This window comes from Ranitomeya imitator, chromosome 5, assembly GCF_032444005.1.
Source record: "Ranitomeya imitator isolate aRanImi1 chromosome 5, aRanImi1.pri, whole genome shotgun sequence".
Classification (NCBI taxonomy): Eukaryota; Metazoa; Chordata; class Amphibia; order Anura; family Dendrobatidae; genus Ranitomeya; species Ranitomeya imitator.
The window spans coordinates 655,862,476-655,880,515 of NC_091286.1; the positions used below are offsets into that span (position 1 = coordinate 655,862,476).

At 44.6% G+C, this 18,040-nt stretch overlaps 1 protein-coding gene across 1 annotated transcript; it reads right to left on the minus strand.

Moving 5' to 3' along the window:
• Positions 1–7,967: 7,967 nt before the first annotated feature.
• LOC138680961 (gem-associated protein 2-like) lies at positions 7,968–8,696 on the minus strand. Its single transcript, XM_069768150.1, has one exon. The coding sequence runs from the start codon at positions 8,694–8,696 to the stop codon at positions 7,968–7,970; it is 729 nt and encodes a 242-aa protein (XP_069624251.1).
• Between the last annotated feature and the right edge of the window lie 9,344 nt (positions 8,697–18,040).

Genomic DNA, 18,040 nt, shown 5'->3' on the forward strand with positions numbered 1-18,040 from the left:
AAGTTTGTGCGATATGTTCGGAAGAACTACCTTCCTCCTGGGAAAAAAAAGCTATGCGGGTCTTGCATAGAAAAAACCATTCAGGAGGAGTCCCCGGCGTTCGCATCAGACCTGAAAACATTAATAAAAAAAACAGGTGGAGAGTGCCCTCAAAGGCAGTAAAATTCCAAAGGAAAAACGTAGATCAGGTCATAAGTCTCCTGAACCCAGCATAAACGAATCAGAAAGTGAAACATCTGACTAACGATTCATCAACATCCGAGACCTCTACACTATCGTCAGAAGGGGGACGCAGTTGCTTCCCCATCGAAGAGACAGACGCACTGGTAAAGGCCATTAGAACAACCATGGGTCTGGTAGATGAACGTCCTAAAAGAACAGCACAGGACATAATGTTCAGCGGATTAGAACAGAAGAAAAGAAGGGTATTCCCGATAAATGAGAAGATTCATTCTTTAATCAAGAAAGAATGGAAAAAACCAGATAAAAGTTCTCTTGACTCCCAAGAGAAAATACCCGTTCGACGACCCAGCCTGCTCATCCTGGAGCAAGGCACCCAAACTGGATGTGGCCATAGCAAAGGCCTCTAAAAAATTTGCCCTGCCCTTCGAGGACATGGGCACTCAAAAAGAGCCGATGGACAAAAAAAGCAGACACTTTCTTAAAACACTCATGGGAAGCAGCAGGAGGTGGTCTAAAACCAGCCATCGCAGCCACTTGCACGGCCCGTGCTCTAATGGTATGGCTTGAACACTTGGATTCCCAGCTAAAGGGAAAAGTCTCAAGAGACAATACAAAAGTCAGTGTCCATGATGAAAGGGGCAGCAGCTTTTTTGGCGGACGCTTCGGTGGACTCAGTGAGATTACCAGCCAGGTCGGCCTCTTTTTCCAACGCAGCAAGACGTGCCCTGTGGCTAAAGTGCTGGCTGGGGGACTTGCAAACGAAGACCAAGTTATGCTCAATACCTTGCGAAGGGGAATTCCTGTTTGGATCAACATTAGATGACATCCTCGACAAAGCGGGGGATAAAAAGAAATCTTTCCCCGGGTTCCCTAACCAGTCATATAGACGTTCCTTTCGGAACAGAAAGTTTATGCGGAGAAGACCCCCAAAAGGAAATAAGGATGGATGGGAAGACAGAAGAAATAAAAACAGGGGCTTCTTGTTCAACAAACCCCCCCCTCCTGATAATAAAAAATCCCAATGAAGGTATTCCCCAGGTCGGAGGGAGACTAGCCGAGTTTCTTCCAGCCTGGGAAAGAATTTCAAACAGCCCCTGGATCTTAGGCATTATACGAGAAGGCCTCAAATTCAAATTTCGTGTCCCTCCCGGCAACTTCATGATAACGCCTCAAAAACAGTCACACGAACAGTCAGCTCTCCAGAAGGAAATTCTGAACCTAGTCCAGAAAGGGGTATTGCAAGAAGTCCCATACCAGGAAAGAGGCACAGGTTTCTATTCTCCCCTCTTCCTCCGCAAGAAGCCGGACGGATCATACAGAACGATCAATCTAAAAAAATTAAACAGCTTACTAGAGTTACAACATTTCAAAATGGAGACAATAAAATCTTGCATAAGAATACTCTTTCCCTTGTGTTTCATGACTGTTCTAGATTTACGAGACGCATATTACCATGTGCCCATCCACAGAGATTATCAAAAATCTCAGACTGGCAGTGAATATCCAGGGGGAGGTAAAACACTTCCAATTCTGGGCTCTCCCCTTCGGGATAGCTATTGCTCCTCGGGTATTCACGAAAATAATGTCAGAAGTAATGGCCCACATACGGGAGCAGAACATCCTAATAGTTCCCTATCTGGACGACCTCCTTGTAGTAGGGAACTCATTCCAACATTGCGAACAGTTGAATCAGGTCATGACTTCACTGTCGAGTCTAGGGTGGCTGCTAAACATAGCCAAGTCCAAGATGGTGCCATCCCAGGTACAGGAGTACTTAGGGATATTCCTAGACTCGATCACGCAGACATGCCATCTTCCTCAGGAGAAGATTCAGAAAATGACACAGGCAGTGTTGCAGCTGACGGTATCCCCAGTCACTACCCTGAGGAAAGCAATGTCCCTGTTGGGCTCCATGACTGCCTGTATCCCGGCCATACAGTGGGCACAATGTCATTCCCGGGATCTACAATGGGAGACTTTAGATTCAGGCATATCTCTGCACGGGAATTTAGACGAGCAGTTAAGTATATCACCAAACAATACACTCCCTAGCATGGTGGGCGGACCTAGGGAATCTAACCAAAGGGGTTCCTTGGGCTCTACCGACAGAAAAAATTCTAACGACAGATGCAAGCCCCTGGGGTTGGGGAGCACACATAGACGATCAAGTGGCACAGGGGAATTGGAACAGAAGTCAAGAGCTAGACTCTTCCAACATGAAAGAACTGTTAGCGGTAAAGCTGGCCCTAACATTTTCTATATCTCCTTCACGGGCATCATGTAAAAGCCTTCTCGGACAACCAAGTAGTGGTCGCATATCTAAACCACCAAGGGGGCACCAGGTGTCGAGCACTGATTGAGGTAATCCAATCCATCTTCCACATAGCGGAACAGTCTAAAGTCCTTGACAGCTCTCCACTTAAAGGGCTCAGAAAACCAGACTGCAGACTTCCTGAGCAGGACATGCTTAAAGCAGGGAGAGTGGGAGCTAAATCAGTTGGTCTTCGATCAAATCGTGAATCTCTGGGGTCTACCAGAAATAGACCTATTCGCGAACAGCCAAAACCACAAAGTGAAAACATTCTGCTCAATAGATCCCCGGGGGAACCCTGTAGCTCTAGACACTAACAATTCCTTGGAACTATCATCTCGCCTATGCATTCCCTCCAATGTCGCTCATCCCCCTTAGTGTTGAGGAAAATTCGGGAGGAGAGAGCTACAGTGATAGTAATAGCGCCATTTTGGCCCCGCAGAATATGGTTTTCTTGGCTAAGAAACATGTCCATATCGAGTCCTTGGGTTCTACCAGACTCTCCAAAACTTCTGTCCCAGGGTCCAGTATTTCACCCCAATGTAAAAAATTTACACATGACAGCATGGCTTTTGAAAGGAGGTTGCTGAGGGATAAAGGGTTCTCTCCCAACTTGGTGTCCACTCTATTACAGAGTAGAAAACCCGTAACCACTAGAATATATGGGAAAGTGTGGAAAAAGTTTATGTCGGTATCAGGGGCAGACCCGTCCGGGGAGATCCCAATAGGGAAAATACTTGAGTTCTTACAGAAAGGTCTGGAAAGAGGTTTAGCTACAAGCACTGTAAAGGTCCAGGTGGCAGCCTTAGGAGCACTGTATAATTACGACTTGGCCAAAAATCGATGGGTCATGCGTTTCATTAAAGCCTCATCTAGATCCAGACCCATTCCCCTCCACAAATCTCCTCCATGGGATCTAAACCTTGTATTAAACGCTCTAACCAAACCTCCCTTTGAGCCCCTGTCAGAAGTTCCTTTAAAGATCTTATCCCTAAAACCTCACTCCTAGTGGCCCTAACCTCGGCTCGTCGTGTCAGTGATATACAAGCGTTATCCTCATGTCCACCCTTTATTCAGATACTTGATGACAAAGTCATTCTTAAAACTGACCCGGCTTACCTCCCTAAAATATCGTCACAGTTTCATAGAACGCAAGAAATCTTTGCCCTCCTTTTGTCCCAACCCTAAAAATGAGGGGGAAAAAACACTGCATACCCTAGACGTAAAACGATGTCTGATCCAATATCTGTCAGCCACTAGGGAGTGCAGGAAGGATAGGGCTTTGTTTGTCTGCTTCCAGGGTCCACGGAAGGGACAAAAAGCATCGAAAGCCACGTTAGCAAGGTGGATAAGAGACGCCATCGCCCTATCCTACTCATCCTGCGGGACAGCCATCCCGGAGAATATAAAGGCTCATTCGACCAGAGCAGTGGCATCATCCTGGGCGGAGAGAGCTGGCGCTTCGATACAACAGATATGTAGAGCGGCCACTTGGTCTTCCCAGTCTACATTTTTCAAGCATTACCGCTTAGACTTGACCTCCTCTGATACTACCTTTGGGCGAAGGGTTCTAGAGGCAGTGGTCCCTCCCTAAGAGCTATCTATTCAAACCTCTCCGTGGTGCCATCATGGGGATAGAGAAAATGGTAGTTACCTGCCGATAACGGTATTTCTCTGATCCCATGATGGCACCCGTATATTCCCTCCCTTTTCACACACAGGTGTGCACTTGGTAATGTACCAGTAATTAGTTTTAGTCACGGTGCCACTGTTCAGTTAAATTGGTTAAGTTTAATTTGTACAAATATTGAGTTGCAGCTGAAGTTCTGTATAAGGCTCTGTAATCCAACTGATGTGGGAGAGAGGTACGCCCTTTTTCATCTGTAGGTTTCCTGTCCCTGGGGGCGGACCCCTCTCCGTGGTGCCATCATGGGATCAGAGAAATACCGTTATCGGCAGGTAACTACCATTTTTTCAGTGGTTCAAAGCGTATGCGGAATATGTCAGACCTGCCTGCTATCCCCGGGCGGGCCCCTGTGCAAATCTGGGCCCCCCAATACCACTGTATGGGCAGTATGTGCCATAATTCACTTGATTCACTCTGGATAGAAAAAAAACAGCATTCATCATTCATTAACCACACTGCCCAGTTTATTATATAGAGATGGAGGTAAATTTGTGGACGAGGGTAAAGTAATATTTGTATACAGGTGAAAAGTGGGTCCCCTCAAAGTCAATATTACTGGTGGGCCCTTGGCACCCCAGTCCGACACTGCGACATATGAAACCTTCCAGTCTATGACTGTAGACTTGCCATTCAAGACCGGACAACCACTTTTGACCCCTTCATGACATTGACTGTACATGTACTGCACACGTCGTGTCTCTCCCTGTCTCATACTGTGCCCACAATTTAACTTGCACCATGTCAGCTGTTTTGGCGCTCAAAAAATAAGCCCTCTACCGGCCCAAAAAATGGAGACACAATGGGTATCGGAAAATGGCACAATGTAGGTTTTTTTGTTAAGCAAATGGACATGTTTGGTATCTAAGTGGTGAAAAAAAAACCTACAAAGAATAAAAAAAATAAATATATTGTGCCATTTTCTGATACCCGTTGTGTCTCTATTGTAAGGGATTCCGGGCTGGGTGAGGACTTAATTTTTTGCGTGCCAAGCTGATGCTTTTAATGATACCATTTTGGTGCAGATTTGATCGTTATTGTATATTAATGCAATGTTGTGGTGACCAAAATACGAACTCTCCGCCGTTTACCGATTGGATTCATTTTTATATATTGATAGACCGGGAGATTCTGAATGTACATTTTTTTTCATTGTTTTAATTTGAATGTGGCAGGTGATTAGAACATTTATTTTTTTAAAAACTTTTAATTGCTTTAACCTTTTAATCCCCAGGGGTATTTTTTTTTGCATTTTCGCTTTTTTACTCCCATTCTTCCAAAAGCCATTAATTTTATTTTTCAGTCAACATGTCCAGCTAAGAACAAGCCCTCACATGGCCAAGTTGTACTTTTGAACGATACCATTGGTTTTAACATTGTGTACTGAAGGAAATAAAAAAAATTCAAGTACAGTAGAATTGCAAAAAGTGAAATCCCACAGCTTTTTTTTTTTTACCATGTTCACTAAATGCTGAAACAGACCTGCCATTATGATTCTCCAGGTCATCACTAGTTAATTGAATGACACCGTTAGTTTTAACATATTGTGTACTGGAAAAAGTGCACGAATGGTAATGTTGCATTCAGAATCACCCGACCTATATATTAAAAAATTAATACAATCAATAAACAGCGTAGCAAAAGAAAAGTCAAAGCACCAGTTAGTTGTATTTTTTTGGTCACCACAACATTGCATTAATATGCTTTAACAGACGATCAAAAGATCGTATCCACACCAAAATGGCATCACTAAAAGCATCATCTCAGCACTCAAGCCTCCACCAGCTACAGATCATGAAAAAATAGAAGCTAAGGGTCTCTGAAAATAAAGGCTGCGGTGTGAACATGATAAGTGGCTTTCTTTTTTGTTGTGCTAAAGTAGTAAAATGTGAGAATTTAAGTAATTTACACAAGATACATTTATTAACATTTTATATCACTGGTTACATGATCCATACTATAAAACTCTTAAACCCATGCACTGTATGCGATGAAGCAAAATAACATTATTGGATTTTCAATGGCAAAAGTAGAAACTAAGCTTTTGTCCTATAAATTGATTCCCCCACAATCCACCCAAGGAAAGATGCTACAGGTGGATTCAGAATTGTCCTATATATAGTTTGTCCTGCTACTCGCAAAAATAAAGTTAAAGATGAAATGTACAATAGAAACAAGTTAACCAAAAAATACACAACGTAATACTAAATCTACCCCATAACAGTTTACACAGCTTTTTAAGTATTGGATGCTTTGCTGTGGAGCCTTGTGCACCTGCTATGTTTAATTTATTTCCTTTTTCACAAAACAAACTTTGGTAGATATATGAACCCCGAAATGCAGCCAAGACCGATACAACTCATCCAGAAATAACCCAGCTTTCATACAGCTATAGTGCCCAAAAATAATATGGCTCCTGAAATTACCATGAACAAAAAAATAGCTTTGTCCAAAAGCCACCATTCTTAAGGGGTTTGAAGATTCTCAGGTGTTGGGGTGCTGCTGCAGAGAATTATTTTTTTTAACACCATCATGGTTTTGTTTTTTACATAGGCAAACCTTTTTAACTTGGGGTAAACCTAATGAAAATGATCTGATGATGTGAGGACATTAATTGATGACGTCTGACACATCTAAGAGCGCGAATCACAACTAATAACAGACCTTTAGACTACATGGCTCAGGGAAGACTTACGGTTTTCATGTTAAATAGTTTCAGAAATTAAAAATCCCATATGACTAATTCACCCTTGTAATGTTAGGCCTTACCTGTCTTCTTCTCGGGAGCCATGACCACTTTGCCATAGGTTCCGCTGCCCAGTGTCTTCAAATACTGCTAGTCCTCTTTGGTGTGGGTGACCATCGTAGATTGTGACGAAATGAAAATTCAGTTGGTTTTCCTCAAGTAGATTTTATTAAAAAATATATTTACAGAAACTGACAATTGAACATACACAGGTGATAACATGTGAATCTTGCAATTGCCTCTGCAACCAAAGTATTTTGAATTATGTTTTTTTAATCAAAATTAAGCAAATGCTATGAAAATAAAAATACTGAAAATAAAAGCATTTGTGTCGGAAGCACAATATTAAGGGGGGAGGGGGGGGGGAAGACTGTAAAACAGTATGACATTTAGTAACAGTAGTTTATGTACGCAAAATGTGATTAAATTTTATGACCATTAATTCCAGAGGCAGAAGATACAAGACATGGTGAAAAAAAAAAAAAAATTGGACCAATACAAATAAGTGTCTATAAAATGAGAGGTTTCAGTTTTCAATGCTACAGTTTGCTTCAACCACAAATCCCAACAAGGATCCATGCAGGTCCTGCTGGCAGAAAATGGGTTCAATGCAGGGAAGTGGAAAGGTATGAACATGGGATCTCCAAAACCTTTTAGGCACTTAAAACACTCTACAATTTTGCTTTAATTTTGGCCAATAAATGTAAAAAGGTAGAACAGCATTGAGAATTTTTTTTTGAGAAGACAGAAAACCAAGTCTCCCTTTATCAGAAGATGTTATCATGCAACTGTTGACTGTAGGATCTTTCTTTGCTCTTGAGGCTGCCCAAGCAACAAGGACTGCTACTTTTATCCCAGCACTTGCAAAAGAAAAGATGGTCGGTGCAGTACTGAATGTAGGATGTTTGCTTAGGACCAGGTATTGCTGTGTCAGAAAATATAAAAAGGAGGAAGAAAGGTAGTTGTATAACATCAAGATGGGTCACTGGAATCAGCTAGGTCTTGTTGCTAAAAATATCTGCCAGCTAAACAGATAAACAGGTTTACCGCAGACACTCATCTTCCCTGTGTTCCACACCAGCTCTAACTTGTGAACATCTGCGTGCCAGCTGTCTAATAAGTGAATGGGCTTCTGGTAGTAGGGGTTTTTCCAAACTGGCAAGCAAGGCGTACAGCCAACGACCCAGTTCTGGTGTAAAATCTCTTTCTTCAAACCAATTCACCTGGTACTCCAACACACTTGTGACCGTAGCCTGGCTCATGCGACTGACAATGCTCAGCAAAAGAGGGAAGCCAACCTTGATATAATCAATCCCTAGGTTTTCATTTTCATGGTTTAGAGCAGCCGCCAGGTCGGAATACAACTGCTCACCTAAACAGTATCGTTTCCAGCTTTCCTCATCCTCTGTGCTTGGCATCAATACATTGCTGTCATGGGGTTGGGATTTCCAATGGCTCCTGTGCTTCTTGAGACCCTGTCGTACAGCCGAGAACTGGGATACCTGTTGTTGCTGCCATCGGAGGCTCGGTGAATATCGTTCAGGAGCAGGCTGACATCTGGACAGCGCTATACTGACAGTTTGCTTCTTTCTTAGCTTTTTAGGGTCAATCTGAGCAATGACTACATCAGGACATCGTGCAGCCTCAATTTGGACCAGCCTTAAATACTCCTGCGGTGTCCGGGGAGGAGCACCGGGGTCGAAATCATCCATGGGTTTGCAGTCTCCCACTGGCAGCAGACGGGGCATCAGCTCCTCTGGCCCTGAATCCATGCCTGCCCGGTAGTATTGGACCCGGCGCTGTCACGCACAGTGCCATTAGTCTCCTCCAGTAGATTTTAATCCGACGTAGGACGAGCTGCAATCTCACAATTTGTGAAGTTGCTTCTCTAGGAGTGGTGTGCAAAGACCTTGTAGTAAAGATCCACATCAGAAATGACTGCAATGACCCATCAGTCTTATATGGACACCCTGGCCATGAGATTGAGGTTCCTCCTCCTTCCATAGACAATGGGGTAAGTGACCGTCTAGTCATATGGAAATGAAGATCTCTCCTTAAACACAAGTCTATTGTGAGTGGAAAGAATATGATCAGCCCAGGTACAAAAGACATCTGGGTGGAGGCCATGCTTGGTTTATCCAGTATCTGCCAATTGTTGACATAATCTAAAGGTACAGTCACACTAAGCGATGCTGCAGCGATACCGACAACGATCCGGATCGCTGCAGCGTCGCTGTTTGGTCGCTGGAGAGCTGTCACACAGACAGCTCTCCAGCGACCAACGATCCCGAGGTCCCCGGTAACCAGGGTAAACATCGGGTTACTAAGCGCAGGGCCGCGCTTAGTAACCCGATGTTTACCCTGGTTACCATCCTAAAAAGTAAAAAAACAAACGCTACATACTTACCTACCACTGTCTGTCCTCGGCGCTCTGCTTCTCTTGTCTGGCTGTGAGCGCCGGGCAGCCGGAAAGCAGAGCGGTGACGTCACCGCTCTGCTTTCCGGCTGCTGTGCTCACAGCCAGACCAGAGAAGCAGAGCGCCGAGGACAGACAGCTGTAGGTAAGTATGTAGCGTTTGTTTTTTTACTTTAACAATGGTAACCAGGGTAAACATCGGGTTACTAAGCGCGGCCCTGCGCTTAGTTACCCGATGTTTACCCTGGTTACCAGCGAAGACATCGCTGAATCGGTGTCACACACGCCGATTCAGCGATGTCTGCGGGGAGTCCAGCGACGAAACAAAGTTCTGGACTTTCTTCCCCGACCAGCGACAGCACAGCAGGGGCCTGATCGCTGCTGCCTGTCACACTGGACGATATCACTAGCGAGGACGCTGCAACGTCACGGATCGCTAGCGATATCGTCTAGTGTGACGGTACCTTTACAGGTTGCTTTCTTATGTCAAGTGACACTGAAGTAAATGTGTGAAAATAACCTAAATCCTTCAATACTCTATAGATGAAAAATCTTCATGCTGTATGTAACAATGTTCTTTATGTCACCTAATCATTCCAAAAATCTGCATCCTGCATTTACAAACAATGATCAAAAAGTTTTGTTTACCCCAAAATGGCACCATTGAAAATATATTGATGAATTCTGGGGGGGGAAAAAGCCATAGCGTCAACAGGACACATTATTGGTGGCATCCTCAGTATTAATGAGTATGACCCATAAAATGTAAAGTAATATTTAGAGGCACTTGGATACAAGAACTTGTAAAGTAGAGGGGCATTTGGTGAAATTAGAACCATTAAAAGGTCACATGGGGGCTTCCAAGATCTATTTGCACAGCATGTTTTGCGGCCATCAGAGCAGAATGTGGCTCTCAAAGCAAGAAATGGTCGGGGTCCCCTGGTCTAGATATTTTTCTCTATATTAAACAACCTGGATCCCAGATTGATTCTTTGGTAGTTTGCTTTAAGGTACCTTCACACAACGATTTCGTTAACGATATCATTGCAACGTCACGCTTTTTGTGACGTAGCAACGATCTCGCTAACCATCTCGTTATGTGTGACAGCAACCAACGATCAGGCCCCTGCTGGGAGATCGTTGGTTGTTGGGGAATGATCAGGACCTTTTTTTGGTCGCTGATCACCCACTGTCATCGCTGGATCGGCGTGTGTGATGCCGATCCAGCGATGTGTTCACTTGTAACCAGGGTAAATATTGGGTTACTAAGTGCAGGGACACGCTTAGTAACCCGTTATTTACCCTGGTTACCATTGTAAAAAAAAAAAAAAAAAAAACACTACTCACATTCTGATTTCTGTCACGTCCCCCGCTGTCAGCTTCCCTGCACTGACTGTCAGCGCCGGCCGTAAAGCAGAGCACAGTGGTGATGTCACCGCTGTGCTCTGCTTTACGGCCGGCACTGACACAGTCAGTGCGGGAAGCTGACGGTGGGGGATGTGACAGAAATCAGAATGTGAGTATGTAGTGTTTTTTTTTTTTTTTTTTTTACAATGGTAACCAGGGTAAATATCGGGTTACTAAGCGCGGCCCTGCACTTAGTAACCCGATATTTACCCTTGTTACCCTGGTTTAAGACAGTCAACGATGCCGAAGTCGTTCCCCTGATCGTTGGTCGCTGGAGAGAGTTGTCTGTGTGACAGCTCCCCAGCGACCACACAACGACTTACCAACGATCACGGCCAGGTCGTATCGCTTGTCGTTATTGTTGGTAAGTCATTTAGTGTAACGGTACCTTAAGTGTGAGAACAGTTGCTGTTTATAGTGCCCAGGAATATTGTCTAGTCTGGATAAAATTGTGTACACTTCAGTGGTTGCTTCTATCTTCACAAGTCGTCATTGACATCAGGCCAACACATCTTCCTCCTAAAATGCGTTTTCCTGTCTGTGGAGACTTATTTTTATAAAACACTGGTAAATTGCACAGCTAGGATTTCTCAGTGATGAGAATAGATGAGCGTGATTTGTTAAAGCCATCCTATTTGGGAAATCTGACCAGAATGAGGACGGACATCTGTATCCCAAGTGTTGGGTGGTTCTTCAGCACTACTGGTCCTGCCCAACACTTGAATGGAAGGACGCTTGCACTTGAATACTGCTGATTGCGGATTGTTCTGCACAACATTCATTTAAAAAAATTTATATTGCAAAATCCTTGTTCTCATTTTACAAACTTTTTTTAAAGAGCAAATAATTTCCTATTTTGTCTATTTTTACTGCTTTTAAGATGTTGCTCAACAACCCATTCCCCTGATCTCAGCCAAAGACGTTCAAGTGAGAATTATTGATGGCAACTTTGTAAAGTTGTGTAGCAACTGCTCTAGACAGAAGGATAAATTTATTGCATCTTAACATATCACACATTCCGGACATATGACTGAACAAGACCATGTTGCCAAGTTCAGCTTCCTGTGTGAGGGTGCTGATCATTTGTTCCCCTGAACCCAAGACTTTCTCATAGAGCACACTGGCCAAGCAAGTCCTCTTGTGTATGTCAGATGAGATGGCTACTGGCAGAGAGTCAGCTAATGTGTGTGGCCAGCCTTTGCCTTTTTGTTCATTTCCCAACAAATCTATGGTGATTTAATTGGATTGTTGCAAATATTTAGAGGTAATCAAATTGGACCACATTAAACAATTAGTAAAAGCCCTAGTTTAATTGTGAAAAAGGCCCAAAATTTAATGACCTTCTGGTGTGAAGCATTATTATTCAGGGAATATTTTATTACTCGGGTTGGCACAATTCCCTACCATCCAACAGGGATGTACGAATGTGGAAAGTCTTGTAGGCAGGTTAAAAATCAAGGAGTTCTTAAAGCCAAAAATCTCTCCCTTTCAGCATTTGCAGTGATAAATTGTCCCTGTGATGTGATATATGTAGTAGGGAAAAGGCAAATCTTGGTCCCCTCCAATTTTATAAAAGATTTGGATTCCCCATAAATGCTTGGGTCAGCCAGCCATCAATGTTGTCCTTTAACCCCTTCCCGACCCATGACGCCACGTAGGCGTCATGAAAGTCGGTGCCATTCCGACCCATGACGCCTATGCGGCGTCATGGAAAGATCGCGTCCCTGCAGATCGGGTGAAAGGGTTAACTCCCATTTCACCCGATCTGCAGGGACAGGGGGAGTGGTAGTTTAGCCCAGGGGGGGTGGCTTCACCCCCTCGTGGCTACGATCGCTCTGATTGGCAGTTTCACTTGCAACAGCCAATCAGAGCGATTTGTAATATTTCACCCATTATAACGGGTAAAATATTACAATCCAGCCATGGCCGATGCTGAAATATCATCGGCCATGGCTGGAAATACTAGTGTGCCCCCACCCCACCCCACCGATCGCCCCCCCAGCCCTCCGATCTGGCCGGTACACTGCTCCGGCTCCCCTCCGTCCAGTGCTCCGCTCCCCCCCGTGCTCTTGTCCGCTCCCCCCGTGCTCCAATCACCCCCCGTGCTCCAATCCACCCCCCCCGGTGCTCCGTTCCAGCCCCCCCGTGCTCCGTTCCACGCCCCCCGTGCTCCGTTCCACCCCTCCCGCACTCCGATTTCCCCCCCCCCGTGCTCAGATCCCCCCCCCCCCCCCATCATACTTACCGATCCAGCCGGGGTCTCGTCCGTCTTCTCCCTGGGCGCCGCCATCTTCCAAAATGGCGGGCGCATGCGCAGTGCGCCCGCCGAATCTGCCAGCCGGCAGATTCGTTCCAAAGTGCATTTTGATCACTGAGATAATCTATCTCAGTGATCAAAATAAAAAAAATAATAAATGACCCCCCCCCTTTGTCACCCCCATAGGTAGGGACAATAAAAAAATAAAGAAATTTTTTTTTTTCCACTAATGTTAGAATAGGGTTAGGGTTAGGGGTAGGGTTAGGGGTAGGGTTAGGGGTAGGGTTAGGGGTAGGGCTAGGGGTAGGGCTAGGGGTAGGGCTAGGGGTAGGGCTAGGGGTAGGGCTAGGGGTAGGGCTAGGGTTTCGGTATGTGCACACGTATTCTGGTCCTCTGCGGATTTTTCCGCTGCGGATTTGATAAATCCGCAGTGCTAAACCGCTGCGGATTTATGGCGGATTTACCGCGGTTTTTCTGCGCATTTCACTGCGGTTTTACAACTGCGATTTTCTATTTGAGCAGTTGTAAAACCGCTGCGGAATCCGCACAAAGAAGTGACATGCTGCGGAATGTAAACCGCTGCGTTTCCGTGCAGTTTTTCCGCAGCATGGGCACAGCGATTTTTGTTTCCCGTAGGTTTACATTGAACTGTAAACTCATGGGAAACTGCTGCGGATCCGCAGCGTTTTCCGCAGCGTGTGCACATACCTTTAGAATTAGGCTATGTGCACACGGTGCGGATTTGGCTGCGGATCCGCAGCAGTGTTCAATCAGGTTTACAGTACCATGTAAACATATGAAAAACCAAATCCGCTGTGCCCATGGTGCGGAAAATACCGCGCGGAAACGCTGCGTTGTATTTTCCGCAGCATGTCAATTCTTTGTGCGGATTCCGCAGCGTTTTACACCTGTTCCTCAATAGGAATCCGCAGGTGAAATCCGCACAAAAAACACTGGAAATCCGCGGAAAATCCGCAGGTAAAACGCAGTGCCTTTTACCCGCGGATTTTTCAAAAATGGTGCGAAAATATCTCACACGAATCCGCAACGTGGGCACATAGCCTTAGGGTTAGGGTTGGAATTAGGGTTGTGGTTATGGTTAGGGGTGTGTTGGGGTTAGGGTTGTGGTTAGGGGTGTGTTGCGGTTAGGGTTGTGTTTAGGGTTATGGCTACAGTTGGGATTAGGGTTAGGGGTGTGTTGGGGTTAGTGTTGGAGGTAGAATTGAGGGGTTACCACTGTTTAGGCACATCAGGGGTCTCCAAACGCAACATGGCGCCACCATTGATTCCAGCCAATCTCGTATTCAAAAAGTCAAATGGTGCTCCCTCACTTCCGAGCCCTGACGTGTGCCCAAACAGTGGTTTACCCCCACATATGGGGTACCAGCATACTCAGGACAAACTGCGCAACAATTACTGGGGTCCAATTTCTCCTGTTACCCTTGTGAATCAAAAAAATGCTTGCTAAAACATAATTTTTGAGGAAAGAAAAATGATTTTTTATTTTCACGGCTCTGCGTTGTAAACGTCTGTGAAGCACTTGGGGGTTCAAAGTGCTCACCACATATCTAGATAAGTTCCTTGGGGGGTCTAATTTCTAAAATGGGGTCACTTGTGGGGGTTTCTACTGTTTAGGCACACCAGGGGCTCTGCAAACGCAACGTGACACCCGCAGACCATTCCATCAAAGTCTGCATTTCAAAAGTCACTACTTCCCTTCTGAGCCCCGACGTGTGCCCAAACAGTGGTTTACCCCCACTCATGGGGTATCAGCGTACTCAGGAGAAACTGGACAGCAACTTTTGGGGTCCAATTTCTCCTGTAACCCTTGGGAAAATAAAAAATTCTGGGCTAAATAATTATTTTTGAGGAAAGAAAACGTATTTATTATTTTCACGGCTCTGCATTATAAACTTCTATGAAGCACTTGGGGGTTCAAAGTGCTCACCACACATCTAGATAAGTTCCTTTCGGGGTCTAGTTTCCAAAATGGGGTCACTTGTGGGGGGTTTCTACTGTTTAGGCACATCAGGGGCTCTGCAAACGCAACGTGACGCCCGCAGAGCATTCCATCAAAGTCTGCATTTCAAAACGTCACTACTTCACTTCCGAGCCTCGGCATGTGCCCAAACAGTGGTTTACCCCCACATATGGGGTATCAGCGTACTCAGGAGAAACTGGACAACAACTTTTGGGTTCCAGTTTCTTCTGTAACCCTTGGGAAAATAAAAAATTCTGGGCTAAATAATTATTTTTGAGGCAAGAAAACGTATTTATTATTTCCACGGCTCTGCATTATAAACTTCTATGAAGCACTTGGGGGTTCAATGTGCTCACCACACATCTAGATAAGTTCCTTTGGGGGTCTAGTTTCCAAAATGGGGTCACTTGTGGGGGGTTTCTACTGTTTAGGCACATCAGGGGCTCTGCAAACGCAACGTGACGCCCACAGAGCATTCCATCAAAGCCTGCATTTCAAAACGTCACTACTTCACTTCCGAGCCCCGGCATGTGCCCAAACAGTGATTTACCCCCACATATGGGGTATCAGCGTACTCAGGAGAAACTGGACAACAACTTTTGGGGTCAAATTTCTCCTGTTACCCTTGGGAAAAAAAAAATTGCAGGCTAAAAGATCATTTTTGAGAAAATATATATTTTTTTTTTTTCATGGCTCTGCGTTATAAACTTCTGTGAAGCACTTGGGGGTTCAAAGTCCTCACCACACATCTAGATTAGTTCCTTTGGGGGTCTAGTTTCCAAAATGGTGTCATTTCTGGGGGATCTCCAATGTTTAGGCACACAGGGGCTCTCCAAACGTGACATGGTGTCCGCTAATGATTGGAGCTAATTTTCCATTTAAAAAGCCAAATGGCATGCCATCCCTTCCGAGCCCTGCCGTGCGCCCAAACAGTGGTTTACCCCCACATATTGGGTATCTGCGTACTCAGGACAAACAGGACAACAATATTTGGGGTCCAATTTCTCCTATTATCCTTGGCAAAATAGGAAATTCCAGGCTAAAAAATCATTTTTGAGGAAAGAAAAATTATTTTTTATTTTCATGGCTCTGCGTTATAAACTTCTGTGAAGCACCTGGGGGTTTAAAGTGCTCAATATGCATCTAGATAAGTTCCTTGGGGGGTCTAGTTTCCAAAATGGGGTCACTTGTGGGGGAGCTCCAATGTTTAGGCACACAGGGGCTCTCCAAACGCGACATGGTGTCCGCTAACAATTGGAGCTAATTTTCCATTCAAAAAGTCAAATGGCGCGCCTTCCCTTCCGAGCCCTGCTGTGTGCCCAAACAGTGGTTTACCCCCACATATGAGGTATCGACGTACTCGGGAGAAATTGCCCAACAAATTTTATGATCCATTTTACCCTACTGCCCATGTGAAAATGAAAAAATTGAGGCGAAAAGAATTTTTTTGTGAAAAAAAAGTACTTTTTCATTTTTACAGATCAATTTGTGAAGCACCTGAGGGTTTAAAGTGCTCACTAGGCATCTAAATAAGTTCCTTGGGGGGTCTAGTTTCCAAAATGGGGTCACTTGTGGGGGAGCGCCAATGTTTAAGCACACAGGAGCTCTCCAAACGCGACATGGTGTCCGCTAACGATGGAAATAATTTTTCATTCAAAAAGTCAAATGGCGCTCCTTCCCTTCCGAGCCTTACCATGTGCCCAAACAGTGGTTTACCCCCACATGTGAGGTATTGGTGTACTCAGGAGAAATTGCCCAACACATTTTAGGATCCATTTTATCCTGTTGCCCATGTGAAAATGAAAAAATTGAGACTAAAAGAATTTTTTTGTGAAAAAAAAGTACTTTTTCATTTTTACGGATTAATTTGTGAAGCACCTGGGGGTTCAAAGTGCTCACTATGCATCTAGATAAGTTCCTTGGGGCGTCTAGTTTCCAAAATGGGGTCACTTGTGGGGGAGCTCCAATTTTTAGGCACACGGGGGCTCTCCAAACGTGACATGGTGTCCGCTAAAGAGTGGAGCCAATTTTTGATTCAAAGAGTCAAATGGCGCTCCTTCCCTTCCAAGCCCTGCCGTGCGCCCAAACAGTGGTTTACCCCCACATATGAGGTATCAGCGCACTCAGGACAAATTGGACAACAACTTTCGTGGTTCAGTTTCTCCTTTTACCATTGGGAAAATAAAAAAATTGTTGCTAAAAGATAATTTTTGTGACTAAAAAGTTAAATGTTCATTTTTTCCTTCCATGTTGCTTCTGCTGCTGTGAAGCACCTGAAGGGTTAATAAACTTCTTGAATGTGGTTTTGAGTACCTTGAGGGGTGCAGTTTAGAATGGTGTCACTTTTGGGTATTTTCAGCCATATAGACCCCTCAAACTGACTTCAAATGTGAGGTGGTCCCTAAAAAAAATGGTTTTGTAAGTTTCGTTGTAAAAATGACAAATCGCTGGTCAAATTTTAACCCTTATAACTTCCTAACAAAAAAAAATTTTGTTTCCAAAATTGTGCTGATGTAAAGTAAACATGTGGGAAATGTTATTTATTAACTATTTTGTGTCACATATCTCTCTGGTTTAACAGAATAAAAATTCAAAATGTGAAAATTGCGAAATTTTCAAAATTTTCGCCAAATTTCCGTTTTTATCACAAATAAACGCAGAATTTATTGACCTAAATTTACCACTAACATGAAGCCCAATATGTCACGAAAAAACAATCTCAGGAACGCTTCAACGGATCCTAGCGGTTCTGAGTTATCTATATATAATTGCCTAAGGGTTTTTCCGTCTGTCTGTCTGTCTGTCTGTCCTGGAAATCCTGGAAGTGGAAGGCCTGGCGGCCTCGACCAATCAGAGACCAGCACAGCATCGACGTAGAAATCCCGCATCTCTGATTGGTCGAGGCCGCCAGGCCTCGACCAATCAGCAACGGGCACAGCGACGATGATGTCATAAAGGACGTAGACATCCCGCGTCTACGTCATCCTGCCTGGCGGCCTCGACCAATCAGAAACGGGCACAGCGACGATGATGTCATAATGGTTGCCATGGCGAC

Coding starts and splice junctions, on each gene's coding strand:
- LOC138680961 (XM_069768150.1), bottom strand. CDS start 8,696: ATGGATTCAGGGCCAGAGGAGCTGATGCCCCGTCTGCTGCCAGTGGGA.